Raw genomic sequence first — 27625 nt, forward strand, 5'->3', positions numbered from 1 at the left:
CGTCTCGGCCTCCCAAAGTGCTGGGATTACAGGCTTGAGCCACCGTGCCCGGCCTGGTCTTTCATTGTTGAAGCCACCTGCTTCTCCCTCGTGCTGCGGCGGCGGAGCCTCTAGGCGGAAGCGCCGCGCGGCGGGAAAGACCACCAGAGATGAGAATAGCTCTCAGCGCTGCAGCTGCTGGGGCCGGCAGCAACCGGGGACCCTCGGGAGGGCGGGGCATCCCCGCAGGGAGGGGCGGGGCGGGGCGGAGCGCTCTATCCGCCCTCCCGGTCGCCCGACTGCGCATGGTACGTTGCGTACTCCCCTCCCAGCAACGGGCCTGGCGGCGGCGCGGTCGTAAAACTGAGGAGGCGGAGCCAAGACGGTCGGAGCTACTTGCTAACTCCAGGAACAGGTACCTGCCTGGCGGGGTGCCTGGTGAGCCGCCGGGCCCAGTCCCTCCTCGCTCTGCCACCGATTCCATCTCCCCAGGCCCGGGCCTTCGTCGGAGCGGCCATCCCGGGCTCACCCTCACCCTCCACGGGACCCCTTTTTAACCCGCGTCCTCGACTCCCGCAATGAGGCGCCGCAGCCCGAGAGCAGAATAGGTTTGGGCCTGGCAGGGAGACGCTGAAGCGGAGTTGCCGGGCGAGAGAGGCGAGCTCCTGCTTTCCCCTTCCTCCCCACCCCCCAGGGCTTCCAGGTGGGGAACCTAGGGCTGGGTGCCGGTTTGTCCTGCTCAGGCAGAATGGTGGCCGACTCTGGTGCTGAACTCCCCGCTCTCCCCAGCCGCCGCGCACCTCGGGCTGACAGGCAGCAGGTCAAGTCCTCCTAAGGACACAAGATACAGATGGCTCCCAGAATCTGCCTAAACGAAGAGCTCGTTGTCTTTTTGTTTTCCAAAAATATTTTTTGAGTGCCTGCAGGGGATTTAGGCGCCAGAGATGGGGGTTGGGGGTAAGGAAGAGAGTTCGAGGGAAGGGCATTGGGTAGGTAAAATTGTTCATAGCTCTCAGGAAATAGGGAACTAACCTCTCTGCCCAGCCTTCTCCTATATCCTAACATACTTTAACTTGACTTTCCTCGAAGAAAAAGCCGTTGGAATCTGCCCTTTTCTTATTGTAATGTCTGTTCAAGTAGAAGCATGTTCCAATACCTATATGCGACGTTAAGACAATTCTTCATTGACACTCATACCTTTCTGAAGACACCCAGGACTGTTTCTTGTCTCTGAGAGTTAAGGAAGAAACCAAATTTGATCACCAGCCTAGAAGCCTGTGAATTCAGCCTTTAGGTACAGTGCTAAACTGGTCAAATCTGTCCCCTACTTTTTAATCAGATTTCTTAGAGGTGTTTTTGCAGTGTTTATGGTTGTGGCCCCAGAAATGGAGGAAGTTTACTCTGGTTTTTAGAACACAGGCTTTGGAACAGATTTAATTAGTCCCTACCACTTACCTGTGTGACTTTGGGCATTTAACCTCCCTGCAGCTTAATTTCCTGATCTGTAAAACAGAGATGATAATACTTGTGAGCTGCTCATGAAGCATTTAGCACAGTGCCTGACACGTAGAAAGTTTGCCATAAATGTTTGCTGGGTTTATTATTTTCTCTCTAGATTTTTTATTTTATTTTTTGAGATGGAGCTTCGCCCTTGTGGCCCAGGCTGGAATGCAATGGCTCCATCTCCGCTCACTGCAACCTCGGCCTCCTGGGTACAAGCAGTTCTCCTGCCTCAGCTTCCTGAGTAGCTGGCATTACAGGCACCCCTCACCACACCCGGTTAATTTTTGTATTTTCAGTAGAGACGGGGTTTCACAGTGTTGGTCAGGCCGGTCTCGAACTCCTGACCTCAGGTGATCCACCAGCCTCGGGCTCCCAAAGTGCTGGGATTACAGGCTGAGCCACCGCGCCCCGCCAATAAAGCTGTTTCTATATCTGTCCACTAGTAATATTGCTTTGTGTATATACACACACACACATATATAGTGTTAAATGTTTCTGATAGTCTGGGTACCGTGGCCCACCTCTGTAATCCCAGCACTTTGAGAGACTGAGGCAATAGGATTGCTTGAGCTCGGGAGTTTGAAACCAGCCAGGGCAACATAGCAAGGCCTCATCTCTACTGAAAATTAAAAAAAATTAGCCGAGCTTGGTGGGCATACCTGTAGTCCTAGCTACTTGGGGGGCTAAGGTGGGAGGATCACTTGAGCCCAAGAGTTTAAGGCTGCAATGAACTGTGATAGTACCACTGCACTCCAGCCTATGCAACAGAGCAGGACCTTGTCTGCAAAAAATATATATGTACACATACATATATGTGTACATATATATTATATAATATGTGTATGTGTACATATATAATATACATATTAATACATATATGTTGCATGTGTAATATATAATGTATTATATGTATACATATATGTATACATTATGTAATATATAATGTGCATATAATATGCATAATATATACACATACATATGTATTTATTCATTCTTGATAAGTGTGGATATATCTTTCGAATGATACCCATCTGACCTCTCCTTCCATTTGAATTTACATTTTAAGGAAATTTACATTTTCATTTTAAGGACGTTTGAAGGGAGCATAGTGATGATGTTAATGTCATACAGATAACCGGGCATGGTGGCTCATGCCTGTAATCCTAGCACTTTGGGAGGCCGATGCAGGAGGATAGCTTGAGTTCAGGAGTTTGAGACCAGCCTGGGCAAGTTCATTTGTACATGATTCAAGCTGAAAATAGAAAAGTCCTTCATAATTTGTATACCATTTACTCTTAATCACTAGGTAGAGCTATTCTAAACCAGCTCAGATGAAATTTATTAATACGATTTTATCAAAGAAAATACCTGTGTGCAGTTATTAAAATAATTGTATAGGGGGCTATAAAGAAAAGTACTGGTCTCTCGCCTGCCTCTCTCTCTATCTCCTCTCTCTCCTCTCTCTCTCTCTCCTCTCTCCTCTCTCCTCTCTCTCTCTCCTCTCTCTCTCTCTCTCTCTCTCCTCTCTCTCTCTCTCTCTCTCTCCTCTCCTCTCTCTCTCTCCTCTCTCTCTCTCTCTTCCTCTCTCTCTCTCTCTCCCTCCCCCCCTCTCCCCCTCCCCCTCTCCCTCCCTCCCTCCCTCCCTCCCTGCCTCTCCATCCTTGTGTCTGTTTCCTTTTTTTTTTTTTTTTGAGACAGAGTCTCGCTCTCGCCCAGGCTGAAGTGCAGTGGCACGATCTCCCTCTGCCTCACGGGTTCACGCTATTCTCCTGCGTCCGCCTCCCGAGTAGTTGGGGTTACAGGCGCCCGCCACCACTCCTGGCTAATTTTTTGTATTTTTAGTAGAGACAGGGTTTCACCGTGTTAGCCAGGATGGTCTTGATCTCCTGACTTTGTGATCCGCCCACCTTGGCCTCCCAAAGTGCTGGGATTACTGGCGTGAGCCACTGCACCCGGCCATTTTTTTTTTTTTTTTTTTTTTTTTTTGAGATGGAGTATCACTCTGCAGCCCAAGCTGGAGTGCAATGGCACGATCACAGCTCACTTCAACCTCCTGCCTCAGTCTCCCGAGTAGCTGGGACTACAGGTGCATGCCACCACACCCTGCTAATTTTTTGTGTTTTAGGAGAGATGGGGTTTCACCATGTTGCCCGGGGAGGTGTCAAACTGCGGAGCTCAGGCGATCTGCCTGCCTCGGCCTCCCAAAGTGCTGGAATTACAGGCATGAGCCACTGGGCCCGGCTCCCATTAATTATTTAATCATTTTTTGTTTTAATTCTTTAATGATAGACTTCTGTAATTTTAAACAACATGTTTAGACTTTCCACTGACAGGAGAGACAGAGAAATGACTAGGGAATCTTATCCTTATTTTTCCAAGAGAGTAAAGGTCATGCTGAATCTCACACCACCCCCTCCTCACTGCCTCCCAACTTTTTCTTTTCTTTCCTTTTCTTTTCTTTTTTCTTTTTGTTTCTTTTCGTTTTCTTTTCAGGGACCCTGTGTTGCCCAAGCTGGAGTGCAGTGGCTCAATCTCAGCTCACTGCAGCCTCCACCTCTGGAGCTCAAGTGATCCTCCCGTCTCAGCCTCCCTAGTAGCTGGGACCACAGGCACATGCCACCGCACCTGGCCAGTTTTTGTATTTTTTATAGAGACGGGGTTTCAAACTCCTGGGCTCAAGTGATCCACCCACCTCTGTTTCCCAAAGTGCTGGGAATATAGGCATGAGCCACTGTGCCCAGCCAGCACCTCCCAGCTTTTGATAGTTGAATCCCTTTATTTTTACTTCTGTTGGTTACCTTTGTAACCTTAAATATTGTACGTAAGTTTCTATTTGTTATCCTATCAACTTTCGGCATTAACTTTACCTTTTTGGGAAGACAGGGATATTAGCTTCCCCAGTCATTCCTCTACCTCTTCCCTGTTCATTTCCCATCTTCGGTCCGGTAAAACTTTACTTTCATATGATCAAATTTGAAGGCATTTACATTCTGTTCTATAACTGTAATTAAGTTTATCATGCTTTGTCTATAGACTTAAAATTCATAAGCTAATAATGAGCACTTATAGTCTTATAAGTATTATTCACAAAACAGCCAAGTGTTATTCTGCACTGCATTCCCCTGTCCTAACTTCCTTATCATTCAAGGTCAAGTGGATTTTCTTTCTCATTCCTTGCTGAACTATCTCAAAAAAAAATTTTTTTTTTTTTTTTTCCGAGATAGAGTCTCACTCTGTTGCCCAGGCTGGAGTGCAGTGGCACAGTCTTGGCTCACAACAACCTCCGCCTCCCAGGTTCAAGCGATTCTCCTGCCTCAGCCTCTCCAGTGGCTGGGACTACAAGCATGTGCCACCACGCCCAGCTACTTTTTGTATTTTTAGTAGAGACACGGTTTCACCATGTTGACTGGGCTGGTCTTGGACTCCTGACCCCAGGTGATCCACTCTCCTCGACCTCCCACAGTACTGGGATTATAGGCATGGCCACTGTGCCCAGCCATACTATCTCAAAATTATAACACAAATTTAAGTTTGTTTCAAATTTGGACTTTGACTTTTAAAATATAGTTTTAATTTCTGTTGGAATTTTTGGTTGCCTTTCTGTTTGATTTTTTTGGGGGGAGGGGCGGGGGGAAGAAACAGGCCACTTTCTACCCTGTCCCTCATATTTTTCATCCTTTATAATCTTTCATGATCTTATTATATTTTCTTCAACCTGCCAAGTTCATGTTCTAATTTTGACTGATTCCTTTCTTGATCAGCTTCATAGCTATCATCTCGAGATATCTCTTCAATGGACACACCACTGTTTTTTTTTTTTTTTGAGACAGAGTCTCACTCTGTCACCCAGGCTGGAGTCCAATGGCGTGATCTTGGCTCACTGCAACTTCCGCCTCCCAAGTTCAAGCAGTTCTCCTGCCTCAGCCTCCCGAGTAGCTGGCATTACAGGCGCCCGCCAACATGCCTGGCTAATTATTGTATTTTTAGTATAAACAGGGTTTTGCAATGTTGGGCAGGCTGGTCTCAAACTCCTGACCTCAGGTGATCCACCCACTTCAGCTTCCCAAAGTTCTGGAATTATAGGAGTGAGCCACTGCGGCCGGCTGGACACACCATTTTTTATATCTCATAGCTTCCTTTTTAGATTTTAGTCTCATTTTACTGGAGTACTTTCTCAAATAATTTTATTTAAAAATGTATATGGGCCTGGGTATGCGGCGGCTCACACCTGTAACCCCAGCACTTTGGGAGGCCAAGGCGGGTGAATCACCTGAGGTGTTTGAGACCAGCCTGGCCAACATGGTTAACCACCTGTCTCTACTAAAAATACAAAAATTAGCCAGGCGTAGTGGCACATGCCAGTAATCTCAGCTACTCCAGAGGCTAAGGCAGGAGAATCCCTTAACCCAAGAGGCAGAGGTTACAGTGCGCCAAGATTGCGCCATTGCACTCCAGCTTGGCCTGGGCGACAGAGCCAGACTCCATCTCAAAAAAAAAAAGGAATAGAAAAGCTGCTGACTGGGAGCTCTGTGGATTTAAGACTCATGGACATGAGTGGGCAGTTATGCCAGGGACTTGTTTTCAGCCCCACTTCTCCTTCCCTCGTTCCTTATTGCTACAGTTTTATTTCAGAGCCCCTTAGGATTGTCTGCTGGGCAGAACTGCCGTCTCCTCTACTATAGTCTCCATTCACATTCTAGCCTGCAGCTTTCTCTCCATTTCCTGAGACAGCACCCTTCTGTCCACTTTTCACCTCCTAGAAATTTACTGAGATTTCATCTACTAATAGCTCCTCTCATTCTGTCCTCAGATATATGGTTATTATTTGTATTCCTTTACCTTAATTGGGACCTTGGGAGAGAGGTGAGATTCTAAAATCTTAAATCAGAAACCTGACTATCTAATCTTTCTAATTCTCTGAAAAAGTTAATTTTAAAGTCTCTCCTAGAAACATAAGCCATTATTATAAGCATCAGTATCAGAGGGAGAAAGGTATTTGTCTCAGGTGTCAGACAGATGTCATTAACCTCATTTTAGAGTTATTAACGTTGAGATTCAGCAAGCCAAAGTATGTTGATCAAGTTAACACAGATGCAAGAATGCAATTCATACCATGCTTGTCTTATATCAGAGTATGTGTTTTTTTCACCACACCATACTGTCACATTAAGTATAAATCTCTGACTTCAGGTTACTCGTAATGCGCCTTTAGCCATGTTTTAACCTTATTGATTATTCTTACCATTTGTATAGTAACACTATGGGTGAAATTAGCTCTCTTCTTTTTTTTTTTGAGACGGAGTCTCGCTGTGTCGCCCAAGCTGGAGTGCAATAGCGCGTTCTTGCTCACTGCAACCTCCACCTCCTGAGTTGAAACGATTATCTTGTCTTAGTTTCACAAATAGCTGAGATTACAGGTGCCCGCCACCACGTCTAATTTTTATATTTTTTATTAGAGATAGAGTTTCTCCCTTTTGGTCAGGCTGGTCTTGAACTCCTGACCTCAGGTGAGCACCTGCCTTGGCCTCCCAAAGTGTTGAGATTACAGGTGTGAGCCACCGTGCCTGGCCAAATTCGCTGTTTTCTAGACGTTAACCTTTCCTAATAGCTTCTATTTTTCTAAATTAATCTTTACTATCTTTGAAACGTTTCCAAGTTCTTTGTGTGTCTTTACCATTTTCTTACCTAGGACTGAAATACACATTTGGTAAATGCTGTTAGGGAAAGATTAATTTGGTCAAGGTTGAAGTTAGTTTGGCAAAAATTCAGAAAAAGCAAAAGTATCCCTGATTCTTTTTTCTTTTTTTTTTTTTTTTGAGACAGGGTCTCACTCTGTCGCCCAGGCTTTAGTGCAGTGGCGCAATCTTGGCTCACTGCAACCTCTGCCTCCCAGGTTCAAGCGATTCTCAGCCTCCCAAGTAGCTGCGATTACAGGCTAGTGCCACCACGCCCAGCCAATTTTTGTATTTTTTATAGAGATGGGGTTTCACCATGTTGGCCAGGTTGGCCTCTAACTCCTGACCTCTAGTGATCCGCCTGCCTCAGCCTTGCTGAGTGCTGGAATTACAGGCATGAGCCACCGTGCCCGGCCTGTCCCTGCTTCTTAATCCAGAATGACATTTCTTCTGCCTCTTCTCATTTAGTGAACACAGTAATAAAAGCATTTTTAGAACATTCTTATTGAAAACAGTGACAAGTTTCTTAGAGCTTTGGATATAAAATAAAGGCTATTCAAGTACAGTTTAGTAAAAACAATTTTATTGGAGGCAAATAGAGTAAGACCTAGGCCTGTAGCCATCCATTGGCCAGCCTTAATCCAGAAATAGATTTAGAACATTTAAAATAATTTCCTTCAGGTATCCCTGTGTTGGAGGTTCCCAAGAACACCCTCAGGTTCAGTAATTCATTAGGAGGACTCACAGGACTCGGCATATAGTCACATTCATGGCTAGGATTTATTTCAACAGAAGAATACAAAGAAAAACCAGCAAAGGGAAACAGCACGTGGGGTGAAGTCTGGGGGAAACCAGGAGCAAACGTCAAGGATCCTCCCCTAGTAGAGTGACACAGACCTCAAAGCAAGAAGTTGTGGCAGCATGTGTGAAATGTTGTCAACCAGGATAGCTCATTAGAAACTCCATACCCAGGATGGTCATGTAGGCAGCCTCTGCCTGGCATGTGTCAAAACTGGACTCCCAGAAGGAGAAAGCAGCATAAACCGTACTGTTTGTACAAATAATTTAGGCATAATAAGCCACTTCTGTCATTTCTAGGAAAACGGGAAATCTCTCAAAATCCTCGTTCCCTGATGCCAGCCAGTGGCTAAAGCAGACTTGTTAAAGGATAAGAAGTTAGGCCTGCTATATTAACCCTTCTTCTGCAGAATCCCAGTCTGTAAATACTATTCTTTAAATTGGTCTTTTGAGAGATATGAGGATGGGAGTGGGTTGAAGATTGTATTCTTTGAGCAAGTTCCACTTGAGATGAAAAATAATATAAACAAGAATAGAAAAGCAAAGATAAAAGGAAGAAGAAAAAACAATAGAATTGAATACAATTTTAAAAAGGAGATTAAAAAATAAAAGAGATTGTACTCTGACAAATACCAGGAGTACTGCTGTTTTATTGTCAGTTATATATGACCCATATGTCTTAAACATTTAGTAGTGAAAATTGAGGAGCCTGATAAAAATTCATACCTGAATAGAAGGGCATCCTACCTCTTTGCAAAAGTGTGTCTAGCTTGTGCCCCTTGGCAGGCCCAAAATCTTCTTAGGAAATGGATTTTAGTTGGGAGGCCACGGTGGGCAGATCACCTGAGGTCAGGAGTTTAAGATTAGCCTGACCAACATGGTAAAACCCTGTCTCTACTAAAAATACAAAAAAAAATTAGCTGGGCATGGTGGCAGGTGCCTGTAATCCCAGCTACTTGGGAGGCTGAGGCAGGAGAATCGCTTGAACCCGGGAAGTGGAGGTTGCAGTGAGCCAAGACCACACCATTGCATTCCAGCATGGGCAACAGTGCGAGACTCTGTCCTTCCCAAAAAAGAAAATAGTTTTTAGGCTGGGTGTGGTGGCTCATACTGTTAATCTTACCACTTTGGGAGGCCAAGGTAGGAGAATCACTTGAGCCCGGGAGTCCAAGACCAGCCTGGATAACATAGTCTGTCACCCAGGCTGGAGTGCAGGGGTGCGATCGTGGCTCACTGCAACCTCTGTCTCCCAGGTTCAAGCTATCCTCCCACCTCAGCCTCCCAAGTAGTTGGGACTACAGGCACATGCCACCATGCCTGGCTAATTTTTATATTTTTGTAGAGATGAGCTTTTGCCATGTTGCCCACGCTTGTCTTGAACTCCTGAGCTCAAGCAATCCACCTGCCTCAGCCTCCCAAAGTGCTGAGACTACAGACGTGAGCCACCACGCCTGGCCTATACAAACAATTTTTTTTTTTTTTTTTTTGAGATGGCGTCTCGCTCTGTCACCCAGGCTGGAATGTAGTGGCTGGATCTCAGCTCACTGCAAACTCTGCCTCCCAGGTTCATGCCATTCTCCTGCCTCAGCCTCCCGAGTAGCTGGGACTACAGGGGCCCGCCACCTCATCCGGCTAGTTTTTTTGTATTTTTTAGTAGAGACTGGGTTTCACTGTGTTAGCCAGGATGGTCTCAATCTCCTGACCTCGTGATCCGCCCGTCTCGGCCTCCCAAAGTGCTGGGATTACAAGCTTGAGCCACCGCGCCCGGCCCAAACAATTTTTTTTTTAACTAACCAGACAGTTGCTCACCCCTGTGATCCCAGCTATTCAGAAGGCTGAGGTAGGAGGATTGCTTGAGCCCAGGAGGTTGAGGTTGCAGTGAGCTGTGGTTGCACCACTGCTTTCCAGTCTAGGTGACAGAGCAAGACCTTGTCTCCAAAAAAAGAATGGTTTTTAATATGCCACTGTTGGCCAGCCGTGGTGGCTCATGCCTGTAATCATAGCACTTTGGGAGGCCAAGACAGGTGGACTGCCTGAGCTTAGGAGTTTGAGACTAATCTGGGCAACATGGCAAAAACCCTGTCTCTACTAAAAATACAAAAAATTAGCTGGACGTGGTGGCACGTTCCTATAGTCTCAGCTACTCCGGAGGCTGAGACAGGAGAATTGCATGAACCCAGGAAGCAGAGGTTGCAGTGAGCTGAGATCACATCACTGCACTCCAGCCTGGGCGACAGAGCGAGATTCTGTCTCCCAAAAAAAATATGCCACTATGCACATACACACAAACGCAGACGTGATTGGACTTCACCTAGCATGACAATAAAATGTACTTGGAATTTTAAGATAGGGACTGTGAATTTCCTGGCATGGCTGTGTCCATTAAAGGTAACAAGAGGAAACTATTAATAGTGAACCACCAGTAGCACCAATACACCTAACATGGAGGAGTGCTGCTTCCAGTGTTTCCCTCAAGATAAACTGTTTCCAGATGTATTTCTGAGGGACTAAATTAGGTGTCTTTGCCCAGTGGGATTATTTGACATAACTCTTACAAAGGTCTGAGCTAATTAATTAAGAATTTCACAGAGGGTCTCTTGAACTCAGGAGTTCAAGACCAACATGGGCAATATGGCAAGACCTGTCTGTACTAAAAATAAAAAATTGGCCAGGCGCGGTGTCTCATGCCTGTAATTCTAACACTTAGGAGGTTGAGGTGGGCGGATCACGAGCCCAGGAATTCAAGACCAACCTGGGCAACATGGTGAAAACTCATCTGTACAAAACTTGGCTGCGTATTGTGGTGCATGCCTGTAGTCCCAGCTACTCGGGAGGCTGAGGTGGGAGCATCACTTGACCTTGGGAGGTGGAGGTTGTGGTGAGCCTTTGAGATTGCGCCACTGTACTCCAGCCTTGGCAACAGAACCATACTTTTTCTCAGAAAAAAAAAGTTAGCCAGGCATGGTGACACATACCTGTGGTCTCAGCTACTCAGGAGGCTGAGGTGGGGGATTGCTTGAGCCTGGGAGGTCAAGGCTGCAGTGAACCATCATCATGCCACTGCACTGCAGCCAGGGCAACAAGCGCGAGATTCTGTCTCAAAAAAAAAGAATTTCAAAAAAGATAAGCCATGGATACATTCAGCTGGTTCTGTGCTTTCCCAGGCATTCTTATCTTCTAATAGAGAAGCTGCTAGCTACATGTGACTCCTGAGAACTTGAAATGTAATGTGATTGAGGAACTGAATTTTTTTTTTTTTTTTTTTTTTTAGACAGGATGTCTCTCTGTCACCCAGGCTGGAGTATAGTGGTACAGTAATAGCTCATCACACCCTTGACTTCCCAGGCTCAAGTGATCCCCCCACCTCAGCCTCCCAAGTAGCTAAGAGTATCAGCACCACACCTGGCTAATTTTTTTTTTTTTTTTTTTGCCAGTGTTGGGGTGGGGGTAGAGACGGGGTCTCACTCTGTTTCCCAGGCGGTCTTGAACTCCTGGGCTCAAGTGATCCTCCCCACTTAGCCTCTCAAAGTGCTGGGATTACAGGTGTGAGCCACCATACCCAGCCACAGGAACTGAAATTTTAATTTTATTTATTTATTACAAATTCAGATGTAAGTTTAACCACATTTGGCTAGTGGTTGCTATAATCGACAGTGACACTATAGGAGATATCCTTGTAACTAAATTTCTACATAAATTTTCCCTAGGGCAAATTCCTACAAGTGGAAAAACAGCAAGGTATATTCATATTATTTATTTATTTATTTTTTGAAATGAAGTCTTGCTCTTGTTCCCTGGGCTGGAGTGCAATGGTGCGATGTTGGCTCACTGCAACCTCCACCTCCCGGGTTCAAGCGATTATCCTGCCTCAGCCTCCCAAGTAGCTGGGATTACAGGCACCTGCCACCACGCCCAGCTAATTTTTGTATTTTTAGTAGAGACGGGGTTTCACCATGTTGGCCAGGCTGGTCTTGAACTCCTGACCTCAGGTGATCCAGCCACCTCAGCCTCTGAAAGTGCTAGGATTACAGGCATGAACCACCATGCCCAGCCAATATATTCATATTCTTAAGATTCTTACTATCCATTTAACTGGAGATTTTTTTTTTTTTTTTTTTTTTTTTGAGACAGAGTCTTGCTCTGTCGCCCAGACTGGAGTGCAGTGGCCGGATCTCAGCTCACTGCAAGCTCTGCCTCCCGGGTTTTACGCCATTCTAACTGGAGATTTTTAATCAGCTGTACATTTGAGGAACTATTCCAAGACCTGATTAGAAAAAGCAGAAAAGAGCCTGGAACTTACTCCATCTGTTTTCTCAGTGGTTCTCAATCCTGACAATGCACGGCTTTTGTTGTTGTTTTTGTGGTGAGGTGGGGAAGAATGGTGGTAGTGGTAGCAGCTAGAACTTTTAAAACTATATAGATGTCCAAGGCCCTCCCTAGACCTGCAGAATTAGAATTTTTAAAGGTGGATGTCTGATCATCTATAGGTGTTTATAAATACACAAGTTAGTTTGAAATACATTCTGTTTTAGGCCGGTGGGGTGGCTCACACCTGTAATCCCAGATCTTTGGGAGGCCGAGGCAGGTGGATAACTTGAGGTCAGGAGTTCGAGACCAACCTGGCTAACATGGTGAATCCCTCACTCTACTAAAAATACAAAAATTACCCAGGGATGGTGGTGCACACCTGTAGTCCCAGCTACTTGGGAGGCAGAGGCAGGAGAATCGCTTAAACCTTGGAAACAGAGGTTGCCGTGAGCTGAGATTGTGCCACTGCACTCCAACCTGAGCAATAGAATGAAACCCTGTCTCATAAAAAACAAAAGAAAGAAAGAAAATTTGATATTATTTTTAAATTCTGAAATTTTTCCAGACCATAGAAACTTTTTTTGCAGATAAAAACATCTACCTGCCTCTTTATCTACATTAATGTTCTCTTTCTATTGTAGACTACATGGGATATGGACCTTTTTTCCTCTTAAATTTCTTTTGCATGATACTTTGTGTTTAATACTATTAAATATGCATTCTAATCATGTTTTTTCAAATAAATTCTTTATTTAAAAAAAATTTTTTTTTTTTTGAGACGGAGTCTCGCTCTGTCACCCAGGCTGGAGTGCAGTGGCCGGATCTCAGCTCACTGCAAGCTCCGCCTCCCGGGTTCACGCCATTCTCCTGCCTCAGCCTCCCGAGTAGCTGGGACTACAGACGCCCGCCACCACGCCCAGCTAGTTTTTTGTATTTTTTAGTAGAGACGGGGTTTCACTGTGTTAGCCAGGATGGTCTCGATCTCCTGACCTCGTGATCCGCCCGTCTCGGCCTCCCAAAGTGCTAGGATTACAGGCTTGAGCCACTGCGCCTGGCCTATTTTTAAAATTTTATGACAAGATAAATGAGTGATTTTTAGCTAGGGTTGGAGAAGGAGCTTCTATAAGAATATCAGGACCGGGTGCAGTGACTCACACCTGTAATCCCAGCACTTTGGGAGGCCGAGGCGGGCAGATCACAAGGTCAGGAGATTGAGACCATCCTGACCAACATGGTGAAACCCCATCTCTACTAAAAATACAATACTTAGCTGGGCGTGGTGGCACGTGCCTGTAATCCCAGCTACTTGGGAGGCTGAGGCAGGAGAATCGCTGGAATCCGGGAGTCGGAGGTTGCAGTGAGCCAAGATCGCCACTGCACTCCAGCCTGGCAACAGAGCGAGACTCCATCTCAAAAAAAAATATATATATATCAGGGTAGGGCCAGGCACGGTGGCTCATACCTGTAATCCTAGCACTTTGGGAGGCCAAGGCAGACAGATTGCTTGAGTTCAAGAGTTTGAGACCAGGGCAGTGGCTCGCGTCTGTAATCCCAGCACTTTGGGAGGCTGAGGTGGGCAGATCACCTGAGATCAAGGGTTCGAGACCAGCCTGGCCAACATAGGAAAACCCTGTCTCTACTAAAAATACAAAAAAATTAGCCAGGCGTAGTGGTGTGCGCACCTGTAGTCCCAGTAACTTGGGAGGCTGAAGCAGGAGAATCACTTGAACCTGGGAGACGGAGGTTGCAGTGAGCTAGGATCGTGCTACCGCACTCCAGCCTGGGCAACATGGCAAAGCCCCATCTCTACAAAAAATAAAAACTTAGGCATGGTGGCATGTACCTGTAGTCCCAGCTACTCAGGAGACTGAAGTGGGAGGATGGTTGGAGCCCTGGAGGCAGAAGTTGCAGTGAGCAGAGATCGCATCACTGCACTCCAGACTGGATGACAGAGCCAGACCCTGCCTCAAAAAAAAAAAAAAAAAAAAAAAGTCAACTAAGTGCAACTGGCCTAAAAAGCAACTACTCCTGATTGCAGTAGGAGGCTGGAGGGCCCTATGAAGGCAACTTCCAGGAGAAAATTGAAATTGATGGGTTTGAGGGTATGGAAAAATATTTGGATAAGTCAAATAGCAGAGATATTGGTGTATTTGTAAAAAGTTAGTAATAGCTATATGAGAAATCAAGCAAGTGAACAAATGAGGTGGTTATTAACTCTAGGAAAAAATAGGTGTATGAGGAAAGAGAGACATTGTCTGGGAACAGTGTCTCATGCCTATAATCCCAGCACTTTCGGAGGCCGAGGTGGGTGGATCACCTGAGGTCACGAGTTCAAGACTAGCCTGGCCAACATGGTGAAACCCCATCTCTACTAAATACAAAAATTAGCCAGTCATGGTGGCAGGCACCTGTTATCCCAGCTACTCAGGAGGCTGGGGCAGGAGAATCACTTGAACCTAGGAGGCAGAAGTTGCCGTGAGTCAAGGTCGTGCAGCTGCACTCCAGCCAGGGCAACAAGAGCAAAACTCCATCTCAAAAAAAAAAAAGGAAAAAAAAAAAACAGGAAAAGAGACATGGTTGGTTTTTGTTTTTGTTGTTTGTTTGTTTTGAGACGGAGTCTAGCTCTGTCACCCAGGCTGGAGTGCAGTGGCGCGACCTTGGTTTACTGCAACCTCCGCCTCCCGGGTTCAAGCAATTCTCCTTTCTCAGCCTCCTGAGTAGCTGGGAACAGGCGCCCGCCACCACGCCTGGCTAATTTTTTGTGTATTTTTAGTAGAGATGGGGTTTTACCATGTTGGTCAGGCTAAAGTCTTGCATTCCTGACCTCAAGTGATCCACCCACCTTGGCCTCGCAAAGTGCTGGGATTACAGGCTTGAGCCACCAGGCCCGGCCGAGACAGGTATTTCTATTTGCCTCAGCTTTGAACCATATTTGCATAGTCATAGTAATATAAATGTGGACTATTGATTTAAGCAAAATTATGCCAGAGCTATGTTGGTGGAATGAGAGCAGGAGATACAGTGGAAGATAATCATATAAGAAGCTTTGTCTTCATCTACCATGGTAGGAAGTTAAAACTGGCTGACTCTGGGTACACTGCCTATGAGTTAGCCCTGCTCAGCAAGGAGCTGTAAAGAAAATTTTAAAAGTCTAAAATTAAGTCATACCCATATAAACATTAAGAATAGTTATTAAAAAGCAGGATAACACTGTGCATGGTGGCTCACCTGGTAACCCCCACACTTCGGGAGGCCAAGATGGGAGGATCACTTGAGTCCAGGAGTTCCAGACCAGTCTGGGCCACATAGAGAGACCCTGTCTCTACAAAAAGTAAATAAATAAAAAGCAGGATAACCATGGAAAATAACTGAAGGTAATTGTTTCTGGGAAAAGGTTAGTGGGGGATTGAGTCAAGAGAAATTTAGGAATTAATTTAAAACCACATAACACATTTCTCTTTCTACAGAAATTATTTTTTTAATTTTTTTTGAGACAGTCTTGCTCTGTCACCCAGGCTGGAATGCAATGGCGTGATGTCTGCTCACTGCAATCTCCACCTCCCGGGTTCAAATGATTCTTTTTTTTTTTTTTTTTTTTTTTTGAGACAGAGTCTCGCTCTGTCGCCCAGGCTGGAGTGCAGTGGCCGGATCTCAGCTCACTGCAAGCTCCGCCTCCCGGGTTTACGCCATTCTCCTGCCTCAGCCTCCCAAGTAGCTGGGACTACAAGCGCCCGCCACCTCGGCCGGCTAGTTTTTTTTTTTTGTATTTTTTAGTAGAGACGGGGTTTCACCATGTTAGCCAGGATGGTCTCAATCTCCTGACCTCGTGATCCGCCCATCTCGGCCTCCCAAAGTGCTGGGATTACAGGCTTGAGCCACCGCGCCCGGCCTCAAATGATTCTTAAGTAGCTGGGATTACAGCCACATGCCACCCTGCCTGGCTTTTTTTGTTTTTTAATAGAGTCGGGGTTTCACCATGTTGGCCAGGCTGGTCTTGAACTCCTGACCTCAGGTGATCCGCCCGCCTCAGCCTCCCAAAGTGCTGGGATTACCGACATGAACCACTGCGCCCGGCCAGAAATTACAGAATTTTATAATGTACTTGGCCAAAGTATACTCAGATTTATCATCACTTAAAGTTTCTCTAAACAAACCTAGCAATTTATAGATGAAGTCCAGAGCTTTGAATGGTAGACCTGTAATAAGTTTTTGTTAATCAGAAGGTATTTCTATATAAGGAGATTTTTGCTAACTCAACCTGTTTCTGTTTTCCTTTTAGGTTTAAGTTTTTGAAACTGAAGTAGGTCTACACAGTAGGAACTCATGTCGTTTCTTGTAAGTAAACCAGAGCGAATCAGGGTGAGTGTTTTTCTATTCTTCTGGCTTTACTATTTTTGTTTTCTGCAAAGCAATGTGTTTTGGCAGATGTTGTAGGTGGTTAGGGTCGGAATGATACAGAAGTGAGGAATGTAGGAAGTAAGGCAGGTAGTGCAGCCTCCACTCCTGAGAAGAGTTTGCAGACAGAGGCTGACCAGAGACACAAAATTTACCACCAGCTTGTCTGATAGAGAAGAAATAAGAAGAAAGTGGCTTATTTCATGAATATCAGTCATACAACATTAAATGAGTCAATGATACTTCTCAGTGTAGATGTGTATCTGCTTATGACCCACCCCCCACCCTCTTGAGTTTGTGAGTTTTCAAAATCAAGTTGTAATTACCAGGACACTTTTTTCTAAGTAATATCATTAGTTTTAATTGCAGACTTTTTGAACATGAAACATTTTATAATACTTCAAAACTTCGTCAGAAAAAATGACCTCAAAAACAATACTAGATTTAGCTTCTTTACAAATTCCCATTATTTCATGAGTGTCTTATTTTGTTTATTATCAAGTACCTAATTTCTAAATGCAATAGTAATTATTTTAGAATTTTGTAACAGTGTATAAGTGCTATGAGACATTATGAGTACACCTCTTTCTTTACATATTAAAGCATAATTTATGTTTTTTGATGCAGTGCATATAATTTTATATGAAGTTTTAAATTTAGGATGTTATTTCTTTTTTGATTTAGAAAAATAGTTATAGGGAAGGACAGAGAATGATGCTATAGTTCCAATTCACAGTCTGTATCATGTAACTTATTTCTGAATGTTACTTAATACTTAATCTTTTTTCTAATGTTTATGCATATAAGAACAATTTATATTAGAAAGAGTAAACTTCACTGTTAACTAAGAGGAAAAAAGGAATGTCTCCATAGCCTGAACTCTACCCAGTGGAAAGAATGCCCCCAAGCCAAAGTGTAACACCAATCCTTAAGGGAAATACAATCTTGATTCCATTGCTTTTAAATACGAGCTCCTTTTCTGTTTCAATGTAGCCTAATTCAGGTGAAACAAAACCACTGATCAAAATGACAGAAATCTAATACTCATTTGAAATAGGCTAGTAAAGTGAGCCATAGATTGATCCTGCTAGTTTGGTCTTACTAGTTTGGCCCTTGTGAACTTGGCAGAAAATTTAAGCAGCCATGTCTTTAGAACCCCTAGTGGATAAAGAATATGCAACTTGTTGTGTGTCATTTTACAAACTAACAGGGTTTTGTGGATAACTACTGTTTCATCTCTGTTTTCTGTGTTATGAATTCCAGTGATAGTTTTCAAATTGACATCAGTGATCCAAGGCATCTGTAACGTAGAATGAGTAAGATGGAACCAATATAGGGAAGGCAAAAAAAGTCTTCATTATTAGAGCCAGTATTATCTATTTCTCATCTGTCAGATTTAAGAATTATTCATCAAATAGGCAAAGAGGAGTAGAGAAAGGAATCTTGTTTTTAGTTCAAGATTCTATTAACAACTTTTCCATAGAAATGATTCCTGGCCGGGCGCGGTGGCTCACGCCTGTAATCCCAGCACTTTGGGAGGCCAAGGCGGCGGATCATGAGGTCAGGAGATCAAGACCACCCTGGCTAACATGGTGAAACCCCGTCTCTACTAAAAACACACACAAAAAATTAGCCAGGCGTGGTGGCGGGTGCCTGTAGTCCCAGCTACTTGGGAGGCTGAGGCAGGAGAATGGCATGAACCCAGGAGGCGGAGCTTGCAGTGAGCCGAGATCACACCACTGCACTCCAGCCTGGGTGACTGAGCAAGACTCCATCTCAAAAAAAAAAAAAAACAAAAAGAAATGATTCCTAACTGTACTGCATGATTCTGTTTTCATAGTTGTGATTTTGTCTGTCTGTCTAAAGGCTGATAGCTAATTTGTTGTGGCTTGGAAGAAATACTAATTCTCTTTGGGGTTTTCCTCTTTAGCGGTGGGTCTCGGAAAAGTTCATTGTTGAGGGCTTAAGAGATTTGGAACTATTTGGAGGTAAGTACAGTATGGCATTTAGCCATCACTTCAGGATATAAAAAATCACTACTTTTTTGTTGACCAAATCAATCTATAGCAATTAGCAATTCTAAGGGCAAGTGTAACCTGCAGTTATTGGATTTCTTTGGTTCCTTTATGAATTTATGGTTTCCCAAAAATTTGAAGACTAACCTGGCAATTTTCCTTGGCCTCTCTTGATTGTTAGAAAGCCAGTATTTACTTAAAAGCATATATGTTTTCTTTTGTCAACGTGAAATACATACTTTTAAAGAAAGAAAACTATTTAAAAGTCTCTAGCCTTGAAGATTTAAAAAATAATTGTCAAGACAAAGGAAGCAGTGATATGGAAGTTCTGGTTTTATCAATCAATCTAGTTGACTCATTTTTTCATGGTAGAAATTATGAGACTTAAGAGAACAGAATGAAGGAAAAGTCTTTCAGAGCAAAAATATGAACTTCCTATTGTAAAACCTGAATGTTGATTTCAGAAGTAAACTTTGACAGGCCTAGGCATTACCCTTTGGCCATTTTCAAAGTGAGCCTTTTAGGGAACTGTCACCTTAATTTAGGGCAAAAAAAATAATAGTAGAGCACCATTCTTTGTGTCTGAATACCAAGATACTGTTTTAGGATCTTATAGTTTAAGAAACAGATTATCGGCCGGGCACGGTGGCTCACGCCTGTAATCCCAGCACTTTGGGAGGCCGAGGCAGGCAGATCACTTAAGGTCAGGAATTCGGGACCAGCCAGGCCAATGTGGTGAAATTCCGTCTCTACTGAAAATACAAAAATTAGCTGGTCGTGGTGGTGCACACTGTAGTCCCAGCTACTTGGGAAGCTGAGGCAGGAGAATCACTTGAACCCAGGATGTGGAGGTTGCCGTGAACCGAGATGGCACCACTGCACTCCAGCCTGGGTGACAGAGCAACATTCCGTCTCAAAAAAAAAAAAAAAAAATCAGATTATCGGCCGGGCATGGTGATTCACGCCTGTAATCCCAGCACTTTGGGAGGCCAAGGCAGGCAAATCACCTGAGGTCAGGAGTTCGAGACCAGGCTGGCCAACGTGGTGAAATCCCATCTCTACTAAAAATACAAAAATTGGCCGGGCGCGGTGGCTCAAGCCTGTAATCCCAGCACTTTGGGAGGCCGAGACGGGCGGATCATGAGGTCAGGAGATCGAGACCATCCTGGCTAACCCGGTGAAACCCTGTCTCTACTAAAAAATACAAAAACCTAGCCGGGCGAGGTGGTGGGCGCCTGTAGTCCCAGCTACTCGGGAGGCTGAGGCAGGAGAATGGCGTGAACCCGGGAGGCGGAGCTTGCAGTGAGCTGAGATCGGCCACTGCACTCCAGCCTGGGTGACAGAGCTAGACTCTGTCTCAAGGAAAAAAAAAAAAAAAAGAATACAAAAATTAGCCGGGCATGGTGGCGCACACCTGTGGTCCCAGCTACTAGGGAGACTGAGGCAGGAGAATGGCCTGAAATCGGGAGGTGGAGGTTGCAGTGAGCCGAGATCACACCACTGCACTCCAGCCTGGGCGAAAGAACAAGGCTGAGTTTTTGAGACTCCGTCTCAAAAAATAAATAAATAAAATAAGAAGTAAATTTAAAAAGCAGATTATCAGATTGAGTACATTGGTTAGCTGATCCAAAATACCCCCAGATAGGATTTTTTAGTTTTTTTGGTTTTTTTTTTTTGTTTTTTTTGTTTTGTTTTGAGATGGAGTCTTGCTCTGTCGCCCAAGTTGGAGTGCAGTGGCACGATCTTGGCTCACTGCAGTTTCCACCTCCCGGGTTCAAGAGATTCTCCTGTCTCAGCCCTCCTGAGTAGCTGGGATTACAGGAGCATACCACCATACCTGGCTTAATTTTTTTTGTATTTTTAGTAGAGATGGGGTTTCACTTTGGGAGGCTAAGGCGGGCGGATCATGAGGTCAGGGATAGGTTTAAGTAATTGAAAACTCAAACTTGGCCAGGCGCGGTGGCTCAAGCCTGTAATCCCAACATTTTGGGAGGCCGAGACGGGCGGATCACGAGGTCAGGAGATCGAGACCATCCTGGCTAACATGGTAAAACCCCGTCTCTACTAAAAAAATACAAAAAAAAAACTAGCCGGGCGAGGTGGCGGGCGCCTGTAGGCCCAGCTACTCAGGAGGCTGAGGCAGGAGAATGACGTAAACCCAGGAGGCAGAGCTTGCAGTGAGCTGAGATCCGGCCACTGCACTCCAGCCTGGGCGACAGAGCGAGACTCCATGTCAAAAAAAAAAAGAAAACTCAAACTTGTTAGTTACTAGGTGGTACCTATTAATTTATTTTCCCTAACACATCTCAAAGAATGTCTGGACTAGAATTTTTGTGAACTTTGTCAAAGTGTTATGTTTTAGACAAATAGGAGTTTAGAAAAATGATGAGTTCTATATATTTTAGCTGGAAAGAATTAGATGCACAGTGAAGGAAAGGCTAGTGGAATAAAAATACCACATTCTGTTCCTATTCTCATTTTCTTCCCATCATTAATGGGAATAAAATGGTTTAAAAGTAAACAGTGATGCTAGGCGCAGTGGCTCACTCCTGTTATCGCAGCACTTTGGGAGGCCGAGGCAGTCAGCTCACAAGTCAAGGAGTTCAAGACCAGCCTGGCCAATATGGTGAAAACCCCATCTCTACTAAAATTACAAAAAAAATTAATCAGCATGGTGGCGCACGCCTGTAATCCCAGCTACTCAGGAGGCTGAGGCAGGAGAATTGCCAAGATCACACCACTGCACTCCTGCCTGAGCAACAGAGGGAGACTCTGTCTCAAAAAAAACAAAAACAAAAAAATGTAGGCCAGGCGCGGTGGCTCACACCTGTAATCCCAGCACTTTGGAAGGCCGAGGTGGGCAGATCACCTGAGGTCAGGAGTTGGAGACCAGCCTGGCCAACATGGCAAAACCCCGTCTCTACTAAAAATATAAAAATTAGCCGGGCGTGGTGGCAGGCACCTGTAATCCCAGCTACTCAGGAGGCTGAGGCAGTAGAATCGCTTGAACCCAGGAGGCAGAGGTTGCAGTGAACCGAGATCACGCCGCTGCACTCCAGCCTAGGGATAAAGCAAGACTCTGCCTCCAAAAAAAAAAAAAAGAAGAAAGCATTTTCCTTGGTAACTAGATTTTTCTGATTTTGTATAGTTTAAGGTATTTAGAAATTTAAGATGATTAGAAATGTATAATCACCCCAATATTTTACAGTTAAAAATCTTCAATTTGGTGATTTTGATCACTTTTACAGAATAGAGAAGGTCAAAAGCACATACAGAATTTGACTTAAGAACAGAAAGTTGCCTGGCGCGGTGGCTCAAGCCTGTAATCCCAGCACTTTGGGAGGCCGAGTCAGGCGGATCACGAGGTCAGGAGATCGAGACCATCCTGGCTAACCTGGTGAAACCCCGTCTCTACTAAAAAAGACAAGGCCGGGCGCGGTGGCTCAAGCCTGTAATCCCAGCACTTTGGGAGGCCGAGACGGGCAGATCACGAGGTCAGGAGATCGAGACCATCCTGGCTAACACGGTGAAACCCCGTCTCTACTAAAAATACAAAAACTAGCCGGGCGAGGTGGCGGGTGCCTGTAGTCCCAGCTACTCGGGAGGCTGAGGCAGGAGAATGGCGTAAACCCGGGAGGCGGAGCTTGCAGTGAGCCGAGATCTGGCCACTGCACTCCAGTCCAGGCGACAGAGCGAGACTCCGCCTCAAAAAAAAAAAAAAAGACAAAAAACTAGCCGGGCGTGGTGGCGGGTGCCTGTAGTCCCAGCTACTCGGGAGGCTGAGGCAGGAGAATGGCGTAAACCCGGGAGGCGCAGCTTGCAGTGAGCTGAGATCCGGCCACTGCACTCCAGCCTGGGTGACAGAGCAAGACTCTGTCTCAAAAAAAAAAAAAAACAGAAAGTTATTTCAGTTGTCCTTTGTTTTGTTCATTTTCACTAGGACTAGCAGAACGCCAAAATGCCTTTGCTTTATTTACATTTAGAATCAAATCTATCTGACTTTAGAGAATCAGGTTGGGTAATGGTCCTTCATACACGTGTTGCTATATTAAAATTTTTTGCCCCTTTTTGAAAAAACATGTTTTCTAGTTCCCACACTCACTGGGAAATGGCCAACCATCTCTGTAACTATATAATGAATTGTTTATTCACAAAGTATAAGGAATTGGCCTTTTCATAATAACATTGTGTGTTGATGCCAAGTAAATGTATGACCAGAATTGTAGCAGTTAAGTTCTATCCAGTAAAGAATACCCATAGAATAGTAGACTTGCCACCTTTTGAAGAACCATAGATCCATGTTTAAAGCCCCATCTCTCTGCAGCATTTTTACTGTGGATCTATGTGTGTGTGTTTATATGTAGCCCCACAGGCACTTTTTGCTGTAATGCCTCTTAAGTGGTTTCTATTAATAAATGTAGTCCTAAGTACAATAATTGCTGTTCTGAATGTGGGTGTGTCTTCTGCTAAAACACAAAATGCCAACAATCAATTTCTCTACCCCAGAGCAGCCTCCGGGTGACACTCGGAGAAAAGTAAGTGACTTCCTAGGCCCTAGCACTATGGCTGTTGCATGGAGATGATTTCTTGTGGAAGTTTGTGTGTTCTATTGGCTTATCATTTTATGTTTCTGCTTATCTGTCACTGAGCTTTATTTGTAGTGTGATTTTTGCACTTGTGGAGATTCAGGTTTCACCCTGGAAAGATTTGGATGTGTAATTTGAAAACTGAAAAAAGTCTCGGCCGGGCGCGGTGGCTCAAGCCTGTAATCCCAGCACTTTGGGAGGCCGAGACGGGCGGATCACGAGGTCAGGAGATCGAGACCATCCTGGCTAATATGGTGAAACCCCGTCTCTACTAAAAAATACAAAAAACTAGCCGGGCGAGGTGGCGGGCGCCTGTAGTCCCAGCTACTCGGGAGGCTGAGACAGGAGAATGGCGTGAACCCGGGAGGCGGAGCTTGCAGTGAGCTGAGAGCCGGCCACTGCACTCCAGCCTGGGCGGCAGAGCAAGACTCCGTCTCAAAAAAAAAAAAAAAAAAAAGAAAAAAGTCTCAGGTACTTTTTGTCTCTTCTGGGGATTAAGGTCTCTGCCCCTCCCCAGCCCTGCCAATCGACCACCACCCCTTCCCCCAAAAAAGTAAGTTTCAATGATCTGAAATACGGTTATTGTTTAGTGACTAGTGGTATTAAATTTTCTGTCCTTAGTCTATTAATAATAGATTTTAGTCCACAGACATAATACAGATCTCTGTCTAGACCTCAAATCTCTTACCTTAAAAACAAAAGCAAAATTAAAAAGTATAAAACAGAACATTTACTTTTTTCATTGGTGAAAGCTGCAAGATTCTTACCCTGTTTCCTTCTCTTCTAGTTTATTTTACTTAAATAAATAGCACCAGATGTGCACAATGTACCAAGCTATTTTTGAATATATGAATCAGCATCTTATAAAGAGAGAGGATGAGAACTTTTCCTACCTAGACTTCTGACTCTGTTCAGATTGCAGACATTTGCAGCTTCTGCAGCAGCCCCAAGGTTGAGTGAAGGACAGTGATGTTGACTCGGAATTTCTGAGTAAAGCTTTGGCTACGCTTACGTCATCCTCTAATCAGGAGCACCTCTCTATCAGATCCAAATGCTTTCCAATCTGGAGACCAAAAACGTTCCCTATAGGCTCAGTTAGCCTTTTTTCTAGAATACAATGCCAATTACATATAATTTTTATATTTTTACAGCTGCTGACATTATATCAAAAGTTATCCTGTGTGAAACCTGTGGGAAGTTGAATGTGTTTATTTGGTAGCATTTTGTGAATATTGTCTTTGTATGCTTTACTGTATTTTGTTTTAACCTCTTTAACACGGTTATTTTGTGGTCATTTCTGGATATCAGCTGCTTATATATTTTTCAAATGCTTCAAAATGAATAAAATGCATTTCATGGTGGGGGAAACTAAGAAAACACTTTGATAGAATTAGTTACTTTCTATGAGCAATTTGAGATTATTACATTGCACTAATTAAACTATGTCATGCTGCATTTAAAGAGAATGGGCTAAATATTTCATTCTTTTTATCTGAGTTTAGACCTGTTCTAAAACTGAAACAGTGTGATGAACTAACCTTCCTTTCTTGTGGCAATGTCAGATGATCTAGACCTCTTAGCCTGTTTCCTTGTTTGTTTGTTTGTTTTCCTAAATGAAGTTTGGTCTCTCTTTGAGTTCGGACCTATACAATATCCACAAAGAAGAAGGCCTCCATTTTAGAATCATTCCTAGTGAGCCGGGGACAAGCAGTTGCTATCGCTGGACTAGTTCCTTTTATGCAATTCCAGATTGCCTGTGAGCTCATATTGCCAGTTACACAAAGAACTTTCTTTTCTTTTCTTTTCTTTTTTTTTGAGACCAAGTCTCACTCTGTTGCCTAGGCTGGAGTGCAGTGGTGCAACCTCAGTTCACTGCAACCTCTGCCTCCTGGGTTCAAGCAGTTCTGCCTCAACCTCCCGAGTAGCTGGAATTACAGGCGTGTGCCATCACACCCAGCTAAATTTTATATTTTTAGTAGAGAATCGGGGTTTCACTATGTTGGCTGGTCTCAAACTCCTGACTTCAAGTGATCCACCTGACTCAGCCTCCCAAAGTGCTGGGATTACAGTCGTGAACCACCGTGCCCAGTCAAGAACTTTCAAGAACTTCTGTTTTTTTTTTTGTTTTTTTTTTGAGATGAAACTTCACTTTCGTTGCCCAGGCTGGAGTGCAATGGTGCAATCTCAGCTCACTGCAATGTCTGCCTCCCAGGTTCAAGTGATTCTCCTGCCTCAGCCTCCCAAATAGCTGGGATTATAGACATGTGCCACCACACCCAGCTAGTTTTTTGTATTCAGTAGAGACGGGGTTTCACCATGTTGGCCAGGCTGGTCTCAAACTCCTGACCTCAGATGATCTGCCCGCCTCGGCCTCCCAAAGTGCTGGAATTACAGGCGTGAGCCACCGTGCCTGGCCAAGAACTTCCTTTCTTTCTTTTTTTTAAATTATTTTTTTGAAACAGAGTCTCGCTCTTTCACCCAGGCTGGAGTGCAGTGGCACGATCTCAGCTCACTGCAAGCTCCGCCTCCCAGGTTCATGCCATTCTCCTGCCTCAGCCTCCCGAGTAGCTGGGACTACAGGCACCTGCTGCCATACCCGACTAATTTTTTGTATTTTTAGTAGAGACGAGGTTTCACCGTGTTGGCCAGGATGGGCTCAATTTCCTGATCTGCCTGCCTTGGCCTCCCAGAGTGCTGGGATTACAGGTGTGAGCCCACGCCGGGCCCCCAGAACTTTATTTTCTAAAGGCCAGGTGTGGTGGCTCACACCTTGTAAACCCAGCACTTTGGAAGGCTAAGTCAGGAGGATGATTTGAGGTCAGGAATTTGAGGCCAGCCTGGGCAACACAGACCCCATCTCTAAAAACAAAAAACTAGCCAGGCATGGTGGCGCACACTGGTAGTCCTACCTACCCAGGAGGATGAGGCAGGAAAATCCCTTAAGCCCAGGAGTTCAAGGCTGCAGTGAGCTAGGATAGTGCCGTTGCACTCCAGCCTGGGAGACAGAGTGAGACTCTGTCCCTAATTGAAAAAAAAAAAAAAATTAGCCTGGCATGGTGACATATACCTGGGAGGCTGAGGTGGGAGGATCCGCTTGAACCCTGGAGTTCGAGGCTGTAGTGAGCTATGATCATGCCACTCTACTCCAGCCTGGGTGACAGAGTGAGACCCTGTCTCAAAAAAAAAAAAAAAAAAAAGAGGCCGGGCGCGGTGGCTCAAGCCTGTAATCCCAGCACTTTGGGAGGCCGAGGCGGGCGGATCACGAGGTCAGGAGATCGAGACCCTCCTGGCTAACACGGTGAAACCCCGTCTCTACTAAAAATACAAAAAACTAGGCGGGCGCGGTGGTGGGCGCCTGTAGTCCCAGCTACTCGGAGGCTGAGGCGGGAGAATGGCATGAACCCGGGAGGCGGAGCTTGCAGTGAGCCGAGATCGCGCCACTGCACTCCAGCCTGGGCGACACAGCGAGACTCTGTCTCAAAAAAAAAAAAAAAAAAAGAATTTTATTTTCTAAAACTAATACTTTTGGGTTAGTTTTAGTAGTTTTCTGTACTACTAGAGAGTAGAAATAAATATTTGTCAAGTTACTAGTTAAGCACATTGATAGTTTAATGAATCATTCCCTACCTAGGCTTAGCAAGAATGTGTCTTAGTGTGTAGCCTAGTAGACAATATGTGTTATAAGCTTATATGCAGGCCTGACAAGGAAAAGGGACATAGGTAATAAAGTATCTATCTGCTGGGCACGGTGACTCACACCTGTAATCCCAGCACTTTGGGAGGCTGAGGAGGTCGGATCACCTGAGGTCAGGAGTTTGAGACCAGCCTGGCCAACACAGTGAAACCCCGTCTTTACTAAAAATACAAAAAATTAGCCAGGCGTGGTATCATGCACCTGTAATCCCAGCTACTCAGGAGACTGTGGCAGGAGAATCGCTTGAACCCAGGAGGTGGAGGTTGCAGTGAGCCAAGATTGCACCATTGCACTCTAGCCTGGGTGATGGAGCAAGACTCTATCTCAAAAAAAAAAAAAAAAAAGTAGTATCTATCTGTGGTTTTTTCAAAGAGAGTTATTTAAAGTACATAAAATGAATATTTGAATCTCAGGACTCAGCTGTCGTTCATAGTCTCTTTTTCAAGTGAGAGAAATTTTAAGGAGTTTGCTTGGAGAGCAGAGGTGGGAAGACCTTCAGATACAAAGTAGTTGCCTCTCATTGAGGCCATATTGTTACCTACTGAAAAATGCAGTACTTTCTCACACGCAGGAATCAGATTCTGATCTATAGAGTGCCCTGAGCAACACAGGAATCTAATGACTCTGTTGTATGAGGCTGGCATTTCCAGCACAGATCATCATGCTGAACCT

The 27625-nt window shown here is 44.7% G+C and overlaps 1 protein-coding gene across 13 annotated transcripts in view; it reads left to right on the forward strand.

The window, feature by feature from the left end:
- Positions 1-155: 155 nt before the first annotated feature.
- STRADA (STE20 related adaptor alpha) overlaps positions 156-27625 on the forward strand; it is a 43013-nt gene continuing 15543 nt past the window's right edge. Inside the window, exons 1-5 of one of the 13 annotated variants that reach the window (XM_033184025.1) lie at positions 275-394; positions 769-857; positions 16541-16622; positions 18589-18646; positions 23180-23208. In XM_033184025.1, coding sequence (XP_033039916.1) covers positions 16587-16622; positions 18589-18646; positions 23180-23208 — 123 coding nt within the window. In that variant the 5' untranslated portion in view covers positions 275-394; positions 769-857; positions 16541-16586. Of the gene's footprint in view, positions 418-768; positions 858-1255; positions 1274-16540; positions 16623-18588; positions 18647-23179; positions 23209-27625 lie in introns of those variants that run through there. The other 12 variants (XM_033184029.1, XM_033184028.1, XM_033184024.1 and 9 more) reach the window with 12 other exon arrangements.

The sequence above is a fragment of the Trachypithecus francoisi genome, unplaced genomic scaffold (genome assembly GCF_009764315.1).
Source record: "Trachypithecus francoisi isolate TF-2019V2 unplaced genomic scaffold, Tfra_2.0 Lachesis_group20, whole genome shotgun sequence".
Lineage (NCBI taxonomy): Eukaryota > Metazoa > Chordata > Mammalia > Primates > Cercopithecidae > Trachypithecus > Trachypithecus francoisi.